This window comes from Crotalus tigris, unplaced genomic scaffold (genome assembly GCF_016545835.1).
Source record: "Crotalus tigris isolate CLP2741 ecotype Arizona unplaced genomic scaffold, ASM1654583v1 scf7180000024358.1859470, whole genome shotgun sequence".
Lineage (NCBI taxonomy): Eukaryota > Metazoa > Chordata > Lepidosauria > Squamata > Viperidae > Crotalus > Crotalus tigris.
Window position 1 is genome coordinate 1,167,359 of NW_024100527.1, and position 23,995 is coordinate 1,191,353.

The 23,995-nt window shown below is 37.5% G+C and overlaps 1 protein-coding gene across 2 annotated transcripts in view; it reads right to left on the reverse strand.

Moving 5' to 3' along the window:
- Positions 1-242: 242 nt before the first annotated feature.
- SLC44A5 (solute carrier family 44 member 5) overlaps positions 243-23,995 on the reverse strand; it is a 162,025-nt gene continuing 138,272 nt past the window's right edge. For both annotated transcript variants that reach the window (XM_039327194.1, XM_039327195.1), the window contains exons 13-22: positions 21,225-21,317; positions 17,949-18,036; positions 16,958-17,220; positions 16,122-16,216; positions 15,708-15,811; positions 15,387-15,460; positions 12,330-12,400; positions 10,286-10,374; positions 9,366-9,450; positions 243-8,204 (exon numbers count right to left, since the gene is read on the reverse strand). In XM_039327194.1, the coding sequence (XP_039183128.1) occupies positions 8,092-8,204; positions 9,366-9,450; positions 10,286-10,374; positions 12,330-12,400; positions 15,387-15,460; positions 15,708-15,811; positions 16,122-16,216; positions 16,958-17,220; positions 17,949-18,036; positions 21,225-21,317 (1,075 nt within the window). In that variant the 3' untranslated portion in view covers positions 243-8,091. The remainder of the gene's footprint in view (positions 8,205-9,365; positions 9,451-10,285; positions 10,375-12,329; positions 12,401-15,386; positions 15,461-15,707; positions 15,812-16,121; positions 16,217-16,957; positions 17,221-17,948; positions 18,037-21,224; positions 21,318-23,995) is intronic.

Genomic DNA, 23,995 nt, shown 5'->3' on the forward strand with positions numbered 1-23,995 from the left:
CTATTAGGAATCACATTTCAGTAACACATGAAAGGCCACCTGTCACACATGGCATTAGACAGGAAGTCCTAATAAAACCAACGGGACCTTGCTAAGTAAACACAAATGGCATTCTACTTTGTGTTTCTTAACCAATCAAATAGATTTTGTGGAACAGTGAAGTACTGCAAGTAGGCTCTGTAAGGAAGGAAGACGCATATCATTTGATTCTATTACATTCAGAGAAGAAGGAAAAGCCATCGTTTTAATCTAAACCTTTATTAGAACAAATCTTAAGAGCTGTTAAACAATAAGTAACAACAACTTGTGTTAAATATTAAGTTCTGCAAAGATATTTTCAACAATATGTTTCTAAAATTTCTGCACAGCAGAAGCAAATAGATTTTAAAGTTCAGATGGCCATGTGCTCAAGTTAATTTGCCTTGGGCACAAAAAACAGTCTCTTAAAAAAATCACATTTGAAGTAGAAATGTGATCAGCTGAGAAACAGAAAATGTCCTTCATTTGTTATCATGCAAAATATGAGTACATATTTAAAATGGTGATGTACCCCTATCACAGGTTGCATTAATGATTGTTTAAGGAAGTATTAAATATACATCTCAGAAACTAAGAAGATATTAAGTTTCTCTTTTATTACCATGAACTATAAATGTTAATTAACATTTTACAAGGGCGGATAATAGATTGTATCAAAAGTTAGAAAATTAAAACTCATCCTTTAAAATAACATCTTATCTTTAGATGGATTTAAAAAATGAAATAGTCTTTTAACACCTGTTAACAAAGCAATAAATACTTTACACTAGTGTACTATATGTATCTCCTTGTTCCAGCTTCTTGTACTTTACAAAGCAGGACTCTAAATTATGGAATAATTGATGAAGTGATTCTGACTTAGCTAATTAGTGCATGGAAGTACAAGACATCGTATAATTGGCTCTAAAAATATATCTTGATTCCAGGGTTAATAATGAGCATTTCTAATTTTAATAAAGTCAGAATTTACCCTTAATTCCATGAATCTAGGCACAGTTAGTCAGAAGCAAGGGGATCTGCTACCAAATGAATTCAGTTAAGCTTTGTATCTAAGATTGTAACACATTTTTCTGAGCAGAGTATGGAAACCAACCCACGGAAATAATTACAAATATTAAGGTGTTACTCTAATACTTTGTACTGTACAGACGTCCTTGAAAGTTAAGCCTCATTTAATTTGGTGGGATTTACTTTTGGGTAAACACATAAGGTGTACACGCTTAGTTGTCCTATTGTCTTGTTAGACCTAAGAAATACTTTTTATAACTGCAATATTGTAACTTTTGTTAAGTAGTATTTATGCAACGTGATTGACATTAACAGGGGATATAATTGTCTTGATGAAAGCAAGGGCCTATGCAAAACTAAAGGGACATACCCATGCTACCTGTGGTTAGGTAGCAGTGCTATCCAGTCACAACTCCACTGCTAGTGTAACATTCATTCCTGTAACTTCAGAATAATGATTACTAAATGGCTGTAGTGTTGCAAAATACTGTACTCTTCCAAGTTTCCATTCCTTGAAAAGTTTCCTCCGTAGGAATGCTCAGCGAGACAGCCAAAAGAGCGCTGCAATGCAATTTGGCACCCATGTTTTCTACGCTTTGAGGGGGTCTCTGGGCTAATCATGAGGTGCACGTTTGCAGACAACCAGCAGAATGGTAATCTGAGCATGCACACGATTGCCGAGGGCGCAGCCCTACTCCGTTCAAGGGGCAGGCTCGGAGCTCTGTTTTACAAAGCACCCCCTCTGCATGGATTTCATCAGCTCTGAAAGCTGAAATATCTACAGGCATCACACATACAAGGCCAAGCAAGAAAAAATATTTCTTTTCTTCCCAGCATTCACATGGGAGCTTGTCTGTAGGACTGCCAACTTCACAGCTGATCCCTGTGGCTGTATCTGGAGCAGCTGTTTCATGCTCCTTCAGATCTGTAAAGGGGGCAAGGTTCTTCCTAAGTTGGCTACTAAAGCAAAGAAATGGACAGGGAGCACAAAGGACTGCGAACCTCACTGTGGAAAAGCACAAGCCCTTTGACTAACTTGGAATGAGGAAACGTTGCCAAATGAGTTTCCAGCCTTTTATGTAATTCCTAAATAAGCCTTTTCTTTCTTGCACATCTACCCATTTCCCTCACTTCATATCCTTTATATTATCTTATTTTGCTGGGAAGGAAGGAAGGGAGGGAGGGAATGTATGTGTTCTTTGTTTTCCATGTTCAACTATATAGATGGTCCTTGACTTATGATCATAATTGAGTCCAAAATTTCTGTTAGGTGAGTTGTGTTCCATTTTATGACCTTCTTGCTACAGTTACGTGAATCATTACAGTTGTGAAGTGAATCACGTGGTTGTTAAACGAAACCGGCTTCCCCCAGGTTGATTTGGCTTGTTGGAAGTTGGCTAGGAAGGTTGCAAATGGTCATCGCATGGATGCCAGGACAGTGCAACCCTCAAAAATACATGTGCCAGTTGCCAAGCGCCTGAATGTTGACCATGTGACTATGGGGATGCTGCAGTGGTTGTGTGAAGACTAATCATAGGTCACTTTTTTCAGTGCTGTGGTAACTTCAAACAGTCACTAAATGAATGATGGTAAGTTGGGGACTACTTGTACACCTTAATTTACAGCCAATCTTGATCTGCTCTTTCTGTCCTGTGGCTTCTGGCAGGTATGTATACAGGTGCAGATGTGGTTTTGTGACAATGGGATGGGAGAAACCAGAGTGGCTTGCCTTGGAATTGATGCCGCCCTGGATAGATTGGGGAAGAGTGGGGTGCAGATTTGGGCATTGCTCTGGAACTTTTTCTTTCTTGATAATTTTTTTTCTATCTAATCTACTACTCTTTTACAGGAAAGACTTTCTAAAATTAGGGTCATATGACATTTCTTAGCAGGGCAATAAATATTTCCTGTTAATTATGGTGGATCAAATTTCTGCTCAGAAGATAGATAAAACATCTGGCTGGAAAATTGGCACACCTATTTCTGATCTCCTGGATTGAGGAAGTTGAATAAATACCCCAGAAAACAGGGTTATGTGTGGGGTTGCAGCACAGGTTGAAGTGAAAAGTCAGCAGAGATTCAATATCCTAAATTATAAATCAAGCTGGCTAAAAACCAGGCTGAAAAACCTATTCCCTTAAATGTTATATTGCCCTCTACTTAGCTTTTTAGAGCAGATGGAGGTGGGGAAAATACAGGTTTTATAACACTTGCAACTACATAAAACAACCAAACTTGTACCAATGCTTTCAAGTAAATCAAAAGAGAGTTTTTGTTTATCTTTTTCAAGCAATAGTAGATTAATGGTTCAAATGGTGCTTGTAAACTTTGGAACATAAATTAGGTGATGCCAATAGCCAGTAAGGCACTTTGTATTGGAGCACACAGCTGTACAGGCTAGGAAAGTGACATAACTTGAAATGCAGTCAAGAGACATTTACATATTCTTTAACCATATATATACTGAAAAGGACATTTACAGGTTTTCTTCCTTGGAAACTCTTAACATTGTTCTGAAAAATCTGTTTACTCACCTAGAACAAAATTTTCAACATTAAAACATTTCATACCTCTTTTTTAAAACAAGAAAAATAAAACAACAGCCAACATTTTAATATTCTTCCACTCCAAAACAGCCAAGCCACAGGAATTAAAGAAAGAAATCAAGAGAGAGAGAGAGAGAAGGGGAAAAAAAAATAAATCTCTCATGTTTCCTCTGTCCCTGGAATTTGAAAGATTGGTGTCATGACAAACTCGGATGATTTCACAGGTACAATAGCTTTGGTATAAAACTTGCACAAGTAAAAGCTGACAACGTATTGCAGAAACAATGCACCAGACCCATCGCAAAATGGTGTGATCAGGACACTCGACCTTCTCTAATGTCTCTTGCTTTGTATGTTATGCTTGTTGAGTATCTTCAGCAGAGATTTACTCATGTAATAAGGTCTTTTGGTAGAACCGTCCTGACTTTCTAAATCTCTCACTATGAGGAAGAAAGGCAGAGAGCAAAAAATGAAACCAATCCAATACTTCCATCTGCTGGCTCTTTTGTGCACAACAGCAAACGCCTGCAAAAAATATATATATATATATATATATACACACACACACACACACACACACACGGTATGTATACTACATATGGGATGTTTTGGCATTTATTACACTGTAAACACTGGCGCAATAATATAATCAGCCCTTTAGAATCAGATGGGCTAGATGCTGCACCAGTTCCATCAAGAAGGCCTTTGCCTTGCTCTTGACTCGAAGGAGTGCAGGATCCAAGCCTATTTCAACGTTATCATTTCATCAAGAAATGATTCCGCTAGTATATTATGACTTCTCTAAAGCAAGGAAGTGCATTTGATCAAGCTTTAGCTTTATGTTAAAGCACTATATGCATAAAATGGAGACTACAACAAACCGGCAGGGTTTGTCCTAAGGATTAAGAAACACATCAGTCAAAGTTCAAAGCCTTTCAAAAATAAATTATTACTTAGTTTGCACATTAATGCTCATTCATTTCTGAGAAAGATATTCAGGAATTTTGCCTATCAGATGTACACTTTGCCATTATTGAACATTTCAAATGGCTGAATGGCAGCCAAATTTCAGTGCTATTGCTTAGCATTTTCACATTTATTTCAGTTGCTTAGTTAACAGAACGACTCTAGACTGTTCCCCTTAAGGGCATTTCTCCGTTACATTTCTTACTGAGTTTACTTGTTCATGTACAACCTACCAGCTGTGCTCACTCATATTAAATCACATGGTTTTAACCATGGTTTATTAAATAAAAACCAGGCCAGAATAAAGATTGCATGTGAAAAAAAGGCAATCTTATGACTTCTTTGGCAATTTCTTATTTGCTTTTCCTCCTTTATGTGTTAGCTTCTTTGGATTGATTGCTAAGCCTCTGTTTTAATCAGTATGACAACAACAAACATTTTCCGGATGTCACTCCTGTTCTAATAATCATTAGAATCAGTTCTAATTATTTAGAAACTACCCAGTGTTATAGCTAAGAATTCCTAAAGACACCTAATGATATCTAATGGTTGCATTGTGACTTAAAAGTGAAAACTTGCTATTTGTCAAATGGATATCAATTTATCTTGGCTGAGAACATTTAAGACTAATCCTAAGGTTTAATATGCAAGGACATACTTAGCAATGACTGATTTTGCTTACTACATACCCCAAGATATTAACACTGGGTGGACAACATGCTAGCTGGGTTAATTATATAGCCATAATCTAAGGTTTGAGCAGGCATTACAAGGGAAAAGTTGTTTTGTTGTTTTTATGATGAATTATATAGGACTCAATCTGAAACTTGTTCTTGGGTTATCCATGGATAAAAGTTGCCTTCTAGAGTGACGTCTGCTAACACTCCACTGCTCAGTGATTGCTGTAGTTAAGAGGCTCTGTTCATCTTTTGATTTGCATATTTGCATGCAAGGAAACTAATTTTCTCTCATTTTTGGTAGCACAGAAGGGAAGGAAATGAAAGGACCACTCCACTGGGGTAGGCAGACTCTTTTGGAAGCTCCAGCTGAGAGAGGGGCAAAGGATTCTAACCAGGTTCTAGAACAGTGGTTCTCAACCTTTCTAATGCCGCAACCCCATAATACAGTTCCCCATGTTGTGGTGACCCCCAACCCACTTATACATCACTGGGTGCCAGGGGCGTGGCCAAAGAAAAGGGGAAAAAAATGGCGGACAGCCTTGTTTGGCGACCCCCGTGAAATGGTCGTTTGACCCCAAATGGGATCCCGACCCACAGGTTGAGAACCACTGTTCTAGAATCTAGTTCTTCCTGTATCTCTCCTGTTATCCCAGAGTACCTTCTAGAACAGTTTTTGCTGAAGTAGGTAAATTTAGCAAAATATTCCTCCTCCAGTAAAGCTAACTTTGGATGAATTACACTTGTCTGGAAAAAAAAAATACATCTACTCACCGAAATGGACATTCAGCTGAGTGCATATATATATATAATTTATTCCAGACTGATAGCCTCACAGGTGTTTTGAATACAAATGATGTAAGCACCTTTCTAAAAAAACATTCTTATCTGGAAATAAGTTGCTTCTTTTAACAGAAGGGGCTTCCAGGAAAACCTTCTTCTTTGCAACAGATGAGTTAAAAATGCTGAAACACCCCCCACCACCACCATCACCTAAGATTCTATATTAGTCCAATTAATATTGGTTGATTTCCCCAATTATCTTAAAACCAAGTCCAGCTTAATGTAGAACTAGGGAGTTTGGTTGAATGAATTTTGGAGAATCCAGTTTTATAATGGCAAGCTTGGCTTTTGTGCAATAAGTTAGAGAAAAAGTAGAATCACCAGTGCAAATTCTTGGACACACAAAGCTTCAGTCAGAAACAGAGGCCAATCACCCGTGTTAATAACAGGATAATATCATGAGGGGATAATGGAACTCATGATTACATGTTTTTTTAATACAATGTGTCCTATTAATTTCAAAAGCCTCTCGTGATCCAGGAGAAACAGCCTAACTAAGACTACCCATTGTTTTAATGTTTAACAGAAATAAAAGTTCATGTGAGACAACCCGTAAATAAGCAGCATGACTGTGAAGAAACCCTACTTAGAATATGTTGTCTACCCAGCTTTTACTAACATACAGTGGGATGAATGATGTAATTGTATTTTTAATTCCAGTTCTGAGTAAGAAAGTTGCATTTTTCTTTGCAGGAATGTCTTCTATTTTATGATGCAGAATACTAATTTTTAATACTTACTTACTAGGCCTTTTTCCATGAGACTCAAGGCCAGTTTTTACTTCAACTACAAGGAATATTCATTCATATTACATCTCTCTAATTTCTTTCCTCTCTGACTGAAAAATGACCACATGTTCGTATAAGTAACGAAAGAGGGACCTAAAAGGCAAAGAATCATTCTTTCTCTTTGTCAAGCAGCAGAAAGAAGAGAAAAATTTACGATGAAAAGCAAATGATTTGAGTTTCAGGTCAGGTCAACCTTCTCTAACATGGTGTTTTCCAAAGATACACTGAACAAAGGTTGAACTGGTGGGGAGGACTGGAACAGAAGTTCCAGCAAAACTCCAGAAGGCCAGGTTAGAGAACACCAAGCTTGTCTAACAAGGAGTTCTTCCGTAGGGGGAAAAAAACTAATATTGGATTTTATTTTATGGATATTTTTTCTAGAAAAAAAAAGTTTACATAACACACATAAAACCATGGCACTCTTAACCAGTAATACTAATAATATTTTGCAACTGTATCTGGTGGCAAACAGAAGCTATTGCATGACTTACATTACAAAAAAAAAGAATAGAAATTGGCATAACGTTCTTTTTTTTAAAAAAATGAAAATATTTTAAGAAACTTTACCCTATCTACTGTCTGTCTTTTTTTTTTTTTAGATAAATCAGCAGGATCCCAATTTATCTCCATCTCAACTTTTAGGAGGCAACTGAATTAGCAATATGCCCTTCTTCAGAACCATTAGTATATTTTAGTCACAGTTTAAGTAGCTGTCAATCAGCATGTGCAGTAAAAATACAGCCATAGCACCATCATTACAAATTTAGGACCACCTGCTGGTTAGCAATAATCTTGATATGTTTATGGCTAATTAGGATACATTGTAGTGCTTTGAAAAATTGCCTGAATATCCTTTACAAATATACACCTATAAAAAAAGTTATCAAAATGGCTGTCATTTTAGACAGCAAAATCTCAGGTTAGAAAAGTTATTAAAACACTAAGAGCTAAAGGTTAAAAAAAAGAAGCCTCACATTTACACGTTTCCCATAGGCACTCTATAAAAACTATGATGTGATCTTATTTCACAGCAGTTAAAAGACATCTTGAAAATGTTGCCCATTTGCTTATTTTTAGATAGTACAAAGCAACACAAATGATTTATTAACCAGAAGTGTCATACTTAAGAAAATCTTTTGTCTAAATTATATCCATCCTCCTTTTAAATTGTTTATTTTTTTTCTCTCCTCTTTCTTAAAACTAACACTGTTCCAATTTTGAGCATCATCCCATTAACTTTTTGGGACTCAGTTCCTTCTTCCCCAAAATCCGGTGCAGACTAGCTGACATGTAGTAAGGTTTTGCTGTAGATCCATCATTCCTTTCCAAGTCTTCACCTGGGTAGAAAGTGATCAGAAAGAGCCAAGGCAAAGAGCAGACATGCAGTCAAACCAAAACAAACGAGAGATTCAGAAGAAAGAGAGGAAAAGAATAATTAGAATTCCTGTAACGGTAGAGTTGCATTTCAGTATGATGCTATTTCAGACTATCACAAAGCCATTCATATGCACAATTTCAGATCAATATCACCTAGGTCATAACTAAGCTACATTAAGCCATCCCGTGATCCATATTTTTTGCCCATGCAACAGGTTAACTTGAAGTTAAATAATTAACTTATGCTTGGTGATGAAGCACAGAACATACCAATGCTGTATTCCACAATAGTCTTGGACAGGGGTGGTTGGGGGGGAGGGGAGAGCGTAATTGTAAGTCAACTGCAATTATAAGATGACATGTTGACAGTTGAATGATTCTTTTGAAATAAAATAGATTCTGGTGACACGGAAAACTAGAAGACTAGGACTACTATAAGTCACATAAAGGTCAAGTTTGCAAGTGGTTGATTCACAACCAAAAGATGGAGAGAGACGAAGATGGGAACATAATTATTTATTGCACACTGGATCATTTTTCTAGACTTCTGTCTTTAGTGCTTTCTCAATAGCAAGTGGGATTTCCATGATTAGGATGCTCAAAGACAATTTTCATCTTTATAATTGCATAAGGATGGCTAAACTTATTTGCATACAGAGCACAGTGGGAGCAGTTACTAATTCATGCTCCCTTGTAAAATATATTCCAGTTCTTTTAAAGTCAACCTAGTTGGAGAAGAGGAATCATGTTACTTTAAATCCAACCAACACAGCTGTCATGATTAAAACAGCAAAGATGTTATTAGCAAGAACACATAACACTCATCTACTGCAATGCTGCTGGACAAAATGAAGCTATAAAATACTTAGTAGTTAGTAATTATTATGGAGTAGTTTCTCAAAAAAGCCATGGTGGTAATTAGCAATAGTAAGAGTTCACTAGCTGATTAATAAAATCATATCTGACATGCAATAAAAATTTCAGTTGAGTAAACTGTGCAAGAGAAGCAAGAAACAGATCCCTCCAACATATTCATGAATTCTGTTAGGAAGTTGAATTACCAGTCCTTTATCTGAGCATAACTGAAAGAGGAAATAAATCACAAAAGGCTGATGACTTACAAAAACAGAGGAAAAGTGTGTCAACACACATTGCATAGACACTGAAGAATCCATGTGCAACCAGATAAGACCCTATAATGACAGTCTGGAAAAGAAGAAAACCATGTTAAATTTACATTATCAGGATAGTTTTTCTAAAGATATCCCTGACTCTGAAGTTGGAAAGTAATAGTGATTCCCCAGTCCCCTTCCCCACTACCAACAGATTTTCTAGAACTGGTGCAGTGGACAAGGCTATTAATAGCAAAGTACAATGTTATTAATAGCTTTTTGAATGGGAAACAGTAGTTTCAGGTTACATCTTCCTTTAATGTTACACTAACCCACTGCTTGAACTATGCTGGCAATCCATTACTTCTTCTCTCTTGCCAAACTTTTCTTTAAAGGCACATTATATAGTTGGGGCTTCCTTTCTTTTTAAAAAATCCAAAGAGAAGTGCAGAAGAGCAAGGCAGATAGAGGAAAGCAAACAACCACCTCCATATGTTTTGGTTCCAACGTCCATCAACCCTACCCAATATAAAAGTAGCAAGTAAATCTCTAAGATGTAATCTAAACTATCTGAAGAAGACCATGCTACCTGCTTAAAATATGAATTGGGATCCAAGTATCAATCTCAAGTCAAACATGACCCTCCCCATGCCTGCAATTCTTATTGCCAGAATGTGAATCAGAGCTATCCTGTGGCAACTGAGATAGTACTACAGCTACAGACACTTTCCCCTGAGTGTATCTGAGCAGCAGTGAGCAAAGATTTTTAAATAAATCAGAATCAAAACAAATCAAGGTGTGGGATTGCTTGTTTTGTTGGCGGTGGGGTAGGGGAAGAGGCAAGATCCCAATTGAGAATCCATCCCATGATCTTTCCATGCCAAAAGCCAACCTCAAGCTTGGACGTTTAATTCTTCATTTGAACTTACCAAGAGGGGGACCCAATAATAATTCAGTGAAGGTGCTTCTTGTGCAAATACTGGTATCCTGTGTGTGAAGAAAAAGAAGGCCAAGACACCTGCAGGAAAAACACATACACACAGTATTAGCTACAATGTGGCTTAGTTGGGGTTTCAAATCTCTTATCTCTCATGTTTTGAAACAAACAATATAGTTTGCAATAGAAAATTCCATGTCTGGGAATATACACAAATGTATAAATGACTTATTTATAAAAGAGCCATAACGTTGCGGTTGTTAGGATGCAGTATTGCAAACTAATTCTGCTGACTGCCAGCCGTTCGAATCTCACCAGCTCAAGGTTGACTCAGCCTTCCATCCTTCTCAGGTCAGTAAAATGAGGACCCAGATTGTTGGGGGCCATAGGCTGACTCAGTAAACCACTTAGGGAAGGCTGTAAAGCACTGTGAAGCAGTATATAAGTCTAAGTGCTACTGTTATTCAACTATTCACCTCCAAGCCATTTAGGCATCTCCATTTAAACATACATGCATTTTCACAAACAGGGCCCTTGAGAGTTTTGTAACATAATTTTCCAAACAATAAATCCTTACATTAATCATTCTTGGTATTTGTAATGGTCTAAAAATGGGCATTCCAATTAATTATCTGTGAATAATTCATGCAACCAGAAGATTTTAATCTATTTTATCATTCCTTCAGTCTCTTTTAATAACATGTGCAGTTAGCAAAACAGAAAAGAAACCCAAACTTGATTTTAAAAAAGCTTAGCTAGTTTATGTCTTGGAGAATCATTTAATTATTTGCCATTAATCTTATTTGGTATGTTTGGTGATAAATTGAGATACCAATTTAGAATAACATCTATGCTAAGCAGGAAGGAGAAAGTATGTAAATTAATTAGCCCCAGAAATTTATTCTTAAGCACAAGGAAAACATGAAGCAATTTCACTGTTAAATGCTTTCACTTCAGACAAATCTCATTTTTTTTCCAGTTATAAAATAATCTGCATAATATACATTATGCCCTTTCTTTTAATTCAGAACACTTATCTTTCGATCTGCTGTTGGAAAATATTATTACAGGTAGTCCTCGAATTATGATCACAGCTGAGCCCAAAATTTATGTTGCTAAAAGTGACAGTTGTTAACATGAATTTTGTCCCATCTTGCAACCTTTCTTGCTACAATTGTTAAATGAACCACTGCAGTTGTTAAGTTAGTAACACGGTTGTTAAGTGAATCTGGCTTCCCTATTGACTTTGCTTGTCAGAAAGTCACAAAAGGTGATCACATGACCCCAGGACAGTGCGACCGTCATAAATATGAGTCACTTGCCAAATATCTTAATTTTGATCACATGATCATGGGGATGCTGCAATGGTTGTTAAGTATGAAAAATGGTCATAAGTCACTTTTTTCAATGCCACTGTAACTTTGAGCGGTTACTAAACAACTGTTATAAGTCGAAGACTACACTTATTAGTCCTTTGCCATGCCTAGCTAATATTAGCTTCAGTCCGTGTGAAAACCTCTGCAAGGATGGTCCACCCTATCCTTGCACAATTGGGGTCAATTGTGGGCATAAGCAGTAGTGGGGTTCAAATATGTGAACAACTGGTTCTCTGTGTGGATGCCGCTTCCAGAAGTCCATTCAGGGCCCGGGCAACAAAAAATTAGCTACCGTTCTGCCGAAGTGGTACGAACCGGCTGAATCCCACCACTAGTCATAAGATGAATGCTACCTGTCCAGGGGCTTTATGTCAACAGTCAGCTCAACATGATCCAATGGCCTTAACAAAACTGAAAATAATGAATGAGAGTTAATTGATTAGAACTAATGTTGTAGTAATATATTAATCAGTGTTCAATTAGAGGGGGTAATACATGTATAATGTCTTCTTTTTATGCACCTTTTTAATGTTTTGATTATTTTGTATCTTTTTTCCTTTTGTCTTTTTTTTGAGTTCTATATTTTGTATTTTAACTTTGTTTTGAAATATATGTCTGTGTGTGTGAGAGAGAGAGGGGGGGGGGAATGAATTGACTCACCCACAGCTCCAGCAACAAGGATTTTACCCAGGAATAATAAGAAGTCTGTTACTTTATCCAGGACTGCAACCCTGTGCAAAAGAAAAGAAAACTGATATTAAGTTGTTTTTCACCCCCAAAGGCAGTATGGATCTGTTTCTAGCTGCTATACTAAGGTTACTTTGATAACTACTATTTCTATGTACCCAAGGATCTCATTTTAGAGAAAGATTTAAAACCGATATTAATTTCCTCAGAAAAGCAAATATTAGTATTTTAAATTATTGGGGAAGAAAGCAGATATTCCTTTATTTGCCGACTGCCAGTTATCTAAAAATTAATGTCCAAATTAACATGCTATACAAGCATTCTAATGAAAGTATTGATAATTTTATTGAGAAACAGTTTGTGTTTCAGATGAGAAAGCAAGTTTTTAATAGGTTGATTAGGGATTTAAGGTAAGCTTTAGCATTATATTTTGTAACTTTATAAAGGAGCAAATTCACTGTTATAGAAACACAGCAATGTAACGATGCTAAGAAAAAGACTCAGGCATGTCTTGGGCAGAGGTTTGAAGCTGCATGACACATCTTCACACAGCTTCTCCAACTCTGAGTTTATTGTTTCTTATATACTTTTTACATACATAGGCTTTACCATTAACTACTGACATTTTACATTTAGAAGTTTAACCTTTAGTTGTTGACATAAAGTAATTGAAAAATTCCTTCATATAAGCAATTATTTTCTAGTAACACATTACCTGTTGAGAGCAGGTAAAACAAATACAGGTAAATTAGAAAAGGAGAAAGAACTGATAAAGACAAGAAGAGATAAAGACAGGAAGAGATAAGGGGGAACTTATTATTTAGGTAGGTAAGATATTAAGTCAAAAGGGGGTGATCTTTTGGCTGCTTCCTTGGGACAAAGGGTATCAAAAGGTTATGAGGTTTGTGGGGGGCAATGCATGGCAGTTTGTTGCACGTGCAAATTCCTCCACACAGCAAATTAACAATGACCGGCACCAGGAGCTCAAGAGTAATTTGGCTTTGATGTGACACATCCAGGTTAAAATATATGCACACCATTAATGCTTAGGGAAAGGACTAGGAGAGAGCCCAGTCTCCCCAAATTCTGGGAAATCCATGGAAGAAAAGGGTGATATATTTTCACCAGGCTGCCTGTGATGAAGAGTCCAGATCATAACCTTGGACCCAACGTTCTTTCTAGTGCCATCTCGGCCAGCAACAATTTTCCATGAGGTCAGGGTAGAATTTAACTACTTTAAGTATCTCTTCAGATGAACATGTGATGGGATTATACCAGGCCAGGTGTGTCCAATCTTTTGGTTTGCCTGGGCCGCACTGAGTGAAGAGGAATTGTTTTGGGCCGCACATGAGATATATAAAAATAGTCTGTCTGTCTGTCTATGTGTGTGTGAGAGAGAGGGGGGGAGGGAGGGAGGGAGGGAGGGAGAGAATAATGCTAAAAGTTTACAATCTTGTGGGGGCCGCAATACTAGCTATCCAGGGCTGCACGCAGCCCAAGGGATGTGAGTTGGACATGCCTGCACCAGGCAATGGACAGGACTGAGCATATAGTTTTGTTCTATATTCTTTTGGATTTCCATGAATAAAGCTAGAAGTGGAGAAGAACTGTACAGACGGCCCTTGACTTATGACCACAATTGAGCCCAAACTTTCTGTTGCTGAGACATTTGTCAAGTGAGTTTTGCCTCATTTTATGGCCTTTCTTGCCACCGTTGTTAAGTGACTCACTGCAGTCATTAAGTTGGTAACACCGTTGTTAAGTGAATCTGGCTTCCCTATTGACTTTGCTTGTCGGAAGGTCATAAACACTGCAACCCTCGTAAATATGAACCAGTTGGGGATGCTGCATAGGTCATAACTTTGAAAAGTGGTCCTAAGTCACATTTTTCAGTGCCATTGTAACTTTGAATGGTCACCAAATAAACTGTGATAAGTTGAGGACCACCTGTATTTAGAGCTGCTAGAAGCTGAATATAGCTCTCTACACCAGTGGTTCTCAACCTGTGGGTCGGGACCCCATTTGGGGTCAAACGACCATTTCACGGGGGTCGCCAAACAACGCAGTCCGCCATTTTTTCCCCCTTTTCCTTAGCTGTGCTACTCCCTTTTATTCTATTGGCTTTTGAAAGCCAATAGAATAGACTCTCTTGAATATAGTCTAATTCTATTGGCTTTCAAAAGCCAGTAGGAATTGTCCAGGCTGTCTCTGCCCCGCTGAGCCCGCCAAAAGTCCCATTCTGCAAACAGTGCTGCAGCAGTTGAATAGTCCTCAACTTACGACCGGTTGAGTAGTCCTCGACCTACGACCAGTTGGGGGTCGCGGCATTAAAAAGGTTGAGAACCACTGCTCTACACCATTAAATCATGTCCCAGCGTCCAAATGGGATGCTGTGCTGATGAGACATGTTTTATGTTTGCATTCTTTATCCTGTTGGAAATTCTTAGTACAAAACTCTTGATCTGGGAATACCATACGTTTATTTGTTCATTCTGTCTCTACCTTTCTTCTTCTACCTGTTACAGAAACCTCCACCCCCATGGCAATGTTCTATTGATAGCAGAACTGGCCAAGAAGGTAAAAACTGAAAACGTCTTGGTTTAATGCTTTTATTAATATTCACTTGATGGGCAGCGCGTACACTTAAATAAAATAAATATAACATTTTTCAGATTAACTCAAATAAACATATGCTAGGTGTATTAACTATATTCTTTGTGAATCTAGAACAAACTTGTTCGCAGCATTAGTCCATGCTTTAAAGTTTCTATCTCCACAATTGTGTGAAACAATTTAAAATGTGATCTAGCCTTTAAATGCGACCTGTTCCTAAACTGGAATTCTCCAGAAGCATTGCTTATGCAACCCCAAGAATTTATGGACAGGACAGCATCCTGGAATTAATGGCTCAAAATATCTAGAGGACATCAGTCTCAGACAAATGGGAATAATATGAATATTTAAAAATTAACCGAGCACATTTTTAGTGAGGGCAAATATATGGAGCATTATGGGATTATGCATCCTTACCTCACCACATTTCTCATGAGGAGAAAGAACGCATCTCTTGCTGAGGTGCAGAAGTTTTTACCATAGATTGCAATCTGCAGAATAGTAATAGCTGTTAACATATATTAAAGTCGTCTGACATCTACTATGGACTAGATATTAAAGTATGTTTTAGTATGCAGAAAAAAAATATAAACATTTCAATCCAGAAATAGTTTAAATACTAGGGTTTAAACCATCATATTAAAAAATTGGAAAATTGGATTTGCCACAACAATTATAGTTTGCTACACTTTGGGTAAAAGTGTACTGGAAAAGGAGAGAGTGAAAAAGAAAACATACCATGATGTAAGCATTCCTGTTTATAAATTTAAGGAATTTTTCCAAGCACCAAAAACAGCATTTGAGGCAGCAAAGCAAGAACTTAGCAAATGCATTTTGTGAGCCTGCATGAAAGAGAGAAAACATTTCTTAACAATTACAAAATGCCAGGATGATGCCATGTAGAAGATTTTATACTGTGCATGAGAACTGGAGATGAAAAATACCAAGGGTTCAATAAAGCTTTAAATATTTTGTCTCATTGCTTAAACAAACTTGGGAAGCAGAATTTTCCCAATCATGGCTTGTTGTAAAGCACAGTTTCCCAAAGTCCCTTGCATGGAAACACTGGAGAAAGATATATAAGCCAATCATGGTTTAGGCATACTAGTGTTCACAATCTGAAAAAGCAAAATCTTATTCCATGAAACTCACCCTTAAGTTTGTGATCAAGATATTCCAGGATTACTCTAATTAGTTGAACCACTGCAAGAATTAAGGAGCCAAACGCTAAAGAACCTGTATGATACCTAAAGGGGGGGGGGAAATCAAATGTTATTCTTCTTCCTGAATGTGTTACTACACATTGTACAGTTACAAAAAGAGTTAATATGGCTGATAAAAATTCTACTATGTAGCATAATGGGATATAACATGTATTCACCATGTATTCTACTATGTAGCATAATGGGATATAACATGTATTCACGGGGGAGAAGATTTCTTCCTCCCATATTTGGGCCAACAGGGTGCATCAAAAAAACACTCAAGGTAAATCTCCTCTCCCAGTCTCTTCCCTCCCTGATACAGCTGACAAAGTGAGAAAGAGCCTGTGGCCTAGAAGTTAATACAACTGCCTAACATGCACACAGCCCAGGTTCGAATCTCAGAAGGATATGTCTGGCTGAAGAGAGTTAAGAAGCTCGAAATAGCTATTCCAGTTCTCCCTTTATTCTTTGTTAGCAATCCAAAAAATTTAGGAAACACAAATGATGTCGCAGTAGTGACTGCTGCCTGTGGATGGCTCTAGATTGAGCTAATAAAGGCAAAAGATTTCTTCCTCCCATATTTGAGCCGACAGGGTGCATCAAAAAAACACTCAAGGTATATATATGTATATATATATAAAATAGAATTTGTAGTTCTAATTTACTGCCACTGCTAGGGCCAAAGGGAAGTTACAGCTATGTTTAAAATATACTTGTGTGAAACACACGACACAGAAGATAGAGATAAACCGAATTCAAGCACCTATGTAATTTCTTACTTACCGTATTGCTCGTCCAAATGAAGAAAAGAGTGGGCAGGGTGGGATGTCAGCAGGTTTTCGGAAGGCCCAATAGTAAGAAGCAAAGGCACCGGCAAGGGTACATTGACCCAATGCGATTGAAAAATTGACCAGCCAGAGAAAGACAAACACATTGATAATTTGAAACACTAAGATGTAGCGGTGGTATAGACTTTCTCCCCCATAGAAAGCAAATGTGCACTGTGCCCCTGGGCATAGTTTGGTCACATTGGTTGTGTTGAAAGTCTGTTCAGGAACAAAAGAAAAAAACATCAACTGGAGATACGAAATGATTTCAATGTAATCTAAAACTGTGAATCTTTCCAATGTTAGGCGAATGGGTAGAGAACAAAAGAGGGCAGTGTTCAGCTAATGATTGCATACTGTACTGTAAGTATTAAGGATACTCATCTATTTAAAATTTGGGATAGTGAAATAACGGTGTATTGTGTAACATATTATAAAAACAGCTTGAGATAGCCTGTATAAGCACAATCAAAATACTAGATCTGATATTTGTATAAAAGAAACTCCGGAACTTCTGCATGAGATGGAAATTTTGCTTTAGCAAAATTCAAGATGTTACTATGTTAAAAAAAAATCTCAACTGGTAATGAATTCATATGGCAAATAATTCTTACAAACCATTCTCAATGCCTCATTTTAAGCAGTACTGTGTCTGTGTAGATGCTTCACAGGCTTCAGTAAATTTCTAGTGCTTTTAACAGTTTCAGAAAACTGTTAACAAAGTTAATCAAACAACCAATAATTCAATCTTATGTTTGGTCAATGCAAGCCTCTCTGCACTAAATGCTATACCCACTTATGATTATAGTAGACTAAACAAATTCATTTGTATAAATTTGTCAGAAGAAATGTGGGGAATTTAAAGCATAGGGCATTATGAAAGCATAGGTCACATTAACTAATGAAGAACTAAAACGTACATGGGTTTCTTTTACCCATTTGCTTACCTCTGGATAACAGGTCAAATTTGCATACTTGCATAAGCTTTGATTAGCCATAACTTTGTACACAGGTTCTCCTGAGGTAGCCAGGAAACTTGATTTAATTGGGTTAAGAACAAATAGAATCAGATAGTCACAGTATGTAATGTTCTATCAAGAGAAAGGGTCACAAAGAATACATTTGATTTCCTTTGCTTTTTAATGACTAGCACAAGATATGATAACTATAGCATGTGTGCATTTTCTAAAAACCTATTTGCCTGTTCTGCAAGTAATTAATGCACTCTTTTACTTAATAACAAGGGCATCTTTGCTGGTAATTTTGGGCATCAGGTGAAAAAGGAAATAGTGTAGCTCAAAGAATACATACACAGTAGAGATACTGTGGTGAAATATACTGAGAAAGTTCAGAAAAATAAAATAAAATTACATTTCAACAAGTTAAAAAAATAAGCCATCTAATAGCCAAGACACTTCTACCCAAATGTAAAAAGGTCACAACAGTGCAAAACTTGCATTTTATGTAAGGATTTCACCAACAATTAATCAGTGAGAAGTTCTGGGAGCATGTAAATAAGTAATTAAGAAACCACTGAAGAACACAAGATATTCGTGTGCATAGTGAATTTTGTAAGGGTCTCTTCATTTATTTATTTGAACAAATCAAGTGTTCTCAAACTGCAATTCTGATGGCAAAAAAATTATCACATGATACTTGACTCAGTTAAGTGTAAGAAATTGAAATAGAGATTTCTTCTTATGCAAAATGTAGCTTCTTCTGAAGGTGGTTAAGATGCTTGTTTCTTTCATGGCTTAGCAAAGAACTATGATAAATTGGATAGATTTAAATTATGAAAATTTTGCATAAGCATGGATTGAATACATTAAGAGCACACTCTAGTCCAGTGATGGCGAACCTTTTAGAGACCAAGTGCCCAAACTGCAACCCAAATCCACTTATGTATCATTGGGTGCTGGGTGGGCATGGCCGATTGGGTAGGCATGGCCGATTGGGTGGGCGTGGCTTCAGTGGTAACAGCAGACTGGGTGAGACTAAAAAGTTCAATCAATTCCAACTTTGCGAGATCTTTTTTTTCTCGCCAGAAGTTGAAATTGATTGATTGATTGAACCTTTTTTTTTGCACACGGCGGCAGAGGCCTAAAGTGAAAAGGTTTTATAAAAGCCAGATGAAAGCCTAATTCTGGGGTGATGGCGCGCGTGCCCACAGAGAGGGCTCTGTGTGTCACTTGTGGCACCCGTGCCACAGGTTCACCACCATGGCTAAAGGATGCCATAGAATAAATGGAATGTTTAACAAACTGTTAATATTGAGCAGGGGAATAACAAGCTTATATGATTTCTGCTTGATTCTTTAATGCATTTAGGGATTAGTCTATAAGCAAAGCTTGTTAAAAATGTGTTGGTTAGGAAGGTGAATACATCTATAATTTGTATGCATATTCTTGACGGAGCATGTAAATGATTTCCAGCAAATGCAACAAATGATACGGATGTGAATAATATTGAATTAATCACCAAAGCACTTAATTCTGACAGGGAGATTGTGATGAACGATTGCAAGTTATAGATGAACTCCAAAAAAACGAGCGTATATGAATTTGTGTATTCTTGACAAAATGCTTACTACAATGGAAAGATTTTGACATGTGTAAATGATGGTGAAAAGTAATGGTATTGCGTAATCTTTCCGCAAAGAAAGATTATTGAAAGAACTGTGTAATAGCATGCTTCTACCCACTATGTTATATGTTACTGAGAGTATGTTAGACTAAGTTGAATGCAGTGGGAATGGCTTAAAAAATGTTTGTAGGAGCAAAAGAAAAAAAAATAAATGAGTGAAGAATACAAAAATGGATTGAATACAAGAATGAAAATATGAAAAGAAGCATGGAAGAAGAATGTTGGTGTGGTCACAGAGAAGAATTAATTAGGACTGATGCGGTGGAATCATCGACTAAAGGAGAGGAAGAAGTTAAAAGACATGTCAGTATGGAGGAAACATCATAAACCAGACTAGTGAAACCTTATCTGCTAGTTCCCAAGGGAATGCAGCCAGTCTGGTGAGATTCTTGTAATATAAGTGAACAACAAAAAAGAAACTGTGGTGGCTTAGTCATGAAGTTAATCTGGTACCTTGCACCTGACAATTGAATTACCAATATCTGAAAGAAGAAATAATGGATCTAGAGAAAGAGTAGAATACGAAAGTTGTAATGGAATAGCATTAAAAAGATTTGCAAAAAGAAAGAGATGGCAAGCCTACAGACTAAAGGTAGAGTACCATAGTCCTTGACTTACAACAGTTCATTTAGTGACCTTTCAAAGTTACAATGGTGCTGAAAGAAGAGATTTGTGATCATTTTTCACACTTTCGACCGTTGCAGCATCCCCATGGTCATGTAATCAACATTCAGATGCTTGGCAACTGACTCATAACTGTTGCGATGTCCCAAGATCACTTTTTGCGACCTTTTACAAGCAAAGTCAATGGGGAAGCCAGATTCACTTAACAACCGTCACTTACTAACCTATCAACTGCAGTGATTCACTTAACAACTGTGGCAAGAAAGGTCATAAAATGGAGGAAAACTCACTTAACAAATGTCTCACTTAGCAACAGAAATGTTGGGGCTCAGCTATGGTTGTAAACTGAGGACTACCTGTAATATAAAAATTCACAAGGCTAGTTTGCTAGGGAAGAAGAGTATGGAAAGGTATACAGATAGTCCTCAACTTACAACCCTCCTTTTAGTGACCATTCAAAGTTACACCAATACCAAAAATTGAAGTATGACCTGTCCTTGCACTTACTACAGCATTCTCATGGTCACATGATCAAAATCCAGGCAATCACGACAGTTGCAATATCCCAAGGTCATGTGATCACCATTTGCAACCTTTACAACTGGCTTCTAGCATGATTCACCTAATAACTGCTTAACAGCTGTGCCAAAAAGGTCATAAAATTGGGCATGACTCATTTAATAACTGCCTTGCTTAGCAAGGCAAATTCTGATCCTAATTGTGGCGATAAGTTGAGGACTACCTGTAGTACATCGTGTTGTATAACATTTAGCAATTTTTCCTTTTTCTTCCTCAATCCTTCCTAGAAAATTACTGTTTATTACTCTTTTCTGGATTCCACATAATGTTCCTAAAGGAAATAGTGTGATGAATACATGCACATACATGCCAATAAACTGCTCACCTGGAGATGTGAAAATAACCTGTAATCACTTACTCCTTGATAGAAAGGATACACAGCTGTCACTGCCCAGTATGAAATGCAGATGGCGATTAGAATAAAGGTTATAATTGGATAGAATAATGTAGACATGATGTAGCCAATTGCCCTAAATAAATAAATAGATAAAGTTATTCAATTTATCAGAGGTCATGCTGAGAAACAATGGATTTTTATATTCAGCATACCAGATTTCCACTGTGATTTCTACTTCTGGTGTAATTTTTATTATGCAAATATGTGTAGCATATGTCATCATAAAATGGATGTAAATTCCCATAATATTTCTTTACATTTTAAAATTCTTATTTTTGCCTATGCATGTGAAAAGTTCACATGACAACTAATGCTTATTTTTTTTAATTTCCAATGCCTTTATTATACAAGCTGTATAAAAGTGGGGTTTTATTTCATTTTTTCCCAGGTTCTACCTGTTCATCAACTCTTCATTTGTATTTTGTACTGTCCTTTAATATTTGTTTTATTCATATTTTTATTTAGTATCTTTCACAAGAAGGTATGTTTCTCCTCCCCCCATGCTATAATTTTTGGTATCAGTTTCAAAAATCATTTTTAAACCCAGTTGCAACTTCTATCCAGTGCCCATAAAAGTTCATCCATCATAGTTCTTAGCAGATGTACACTTGAAACTGACATACTTATTTCCCTTAGCTTCTTTATACTATGGGACCCCAGAAATAAGAACTGTGGTTCTTCAATATAATCAGTTTTGAATACTGAAAATTGTACTTGAGGAACACTTGGAAGCTGGATAGCCATTTCATGCCTACTGTATCCCACAGATTAATAAAGTTCAGAATTTTCTTTGTTGGATTTACAAATACAACAAGACATATTAAATTATTGTTACCAATTGTTGGAATTCACTGTTGGAATGTATCTCTGTGCAACTACAGTAGTATTCAACCAGTAGATGGCAGTATTTACAAATTTGGATCTATGGAATATACTTTATGCTCTTTTGTTCTAAGTAGAGTTTCCTCTTAGGGTATTATAGTTGAGCAGTAAAGCACATGGTGACTGTACCTTTGTTTGTTCTATGTGATGCTTTATATAAACAGAATTTCTAACATCAATGAAGGGGAATTTTGCAAAGGGGAAGGAAATATTCAAACACAAGGACAAAATATTTAGGGGAAAAATGAAACTCAGTGAATCATTCAGCACCACCTATGAGTGTCATGGCAGAAGATCAGAAGCTAACCAGGAGTGGCATAGAGCGGTTAGCATCGACTGTTTCCTTGTAAGTAGGAAAAAGGTGAACAAGAATGGAGACTTTCTTTGGTCCACACATGGAGTAAAAAAAGTCAATTTTAAATAAAAGTCTACTATTTTCTTCTCCTTTTTAGCCAATCTCTTCTATGTAACATTTTATTGTTTTCTCTATTCTTTGTCAATATTTGTTTATTATTTCAATTTATATGGCATGCCTCGAGGGAGATAACAACCATTAAAAACATCATAAAACAATACACACAATCAGCAGCTGGCTGAGGAATTCTGGGAGTTGAAGTCTACAAGTCATAAAAGAGCCAAGTTTGAAGACCCCTGATGTAGAACTACAACCAATAAATTAATATAGCCATTGCACCGGCTCTGCCACACCTCTGGATCCCTAAGTCTGGTAACAAAATCATGCTTTTAAGTTCTTGTGAACAGCCAGTAGACTCAGGGCTAATCTCAACTCTGGAGGGAGATGTTTTAAAGGTCATGTGGCGTGACATAAAAAGATTCTCTGTCTGATGACATTTTAAAATAGGCAGAAGAGAATAATGGGTCAGGTAGATATAATCGGGGAGAGTTTATCCAGTCCCTCACATAAGCCATCTCCATGTAATGGAGCAATTTATAGGTCATTACCAGCACCTTGAATTAAACCTAGAAACGTAATGGCAACCAAAGCAGCTTGCAGAGCAGAAGTATAATGTGTACTGGTCAAGCAGCACATGTAACGGTCTATACCACTGTACGAGCTGTAGCTTCCAGATATTCTTCAAGGGCAGCTGCACATAAGACACACTGAAATAGTCCATTCAGAAGTGACATCAGTGTGTGTGAACAGAGCATTCTAGTCCACTGGCAAAGCCCCCTGGCAGGCCGGCGACAGTGAGGGCTCTCTTACACAGAAGATATGGGCCTATTTACCCTGCTCCAGGCAGGAGCAGCACAGCCAGGAGGGCAAAGAGCCCCGTGAGGCCCGAAGAGTGCTAGGTTCAGCCCTTAGCCTAGCACCTGCAGCACTGAGTAGGCATGCAAGCTGGCGCTCAGCAGCCCAAATGTGGAGGTGTGGGTGGTGCAGTTCCACTGCTGGCCGCTGGCGAAGGGCTCTGGCAGGCCGGCGGTGGGGCAGCACTTTGGATCTGAGCCGACTTGCCCCTCACCAGGCTTGGCAACCTTTCCGCCAGTACCCACCATGGCTGCACCGGTACTGTACCTGGTCTGCCACCACGTTCTCGCCATGTTGCTTCTCCATCCCATGCACAGGCCCCACCCCATCCCCATGCGCTCATGTTCTACTGGTACAGATACTGGCAAAAAGTAAGCCCTCCCTGAAAGTAAAACCTAGTCCTCACTTCAGAGCCCAAAAGAAAGTAAGACTGGGTCTTACTTTCGGGGAAACACGAATGGATGGATGCATTTATTTATGTATTTGAAATATTTATGTAGCCACACATCTCATATCTAACTCTGGGTTGTCTTCAACCATTGATTAAAACAATATCAATAAAAAGACAACATAGTACATGAAGAGCCAAGGTGGCGCAG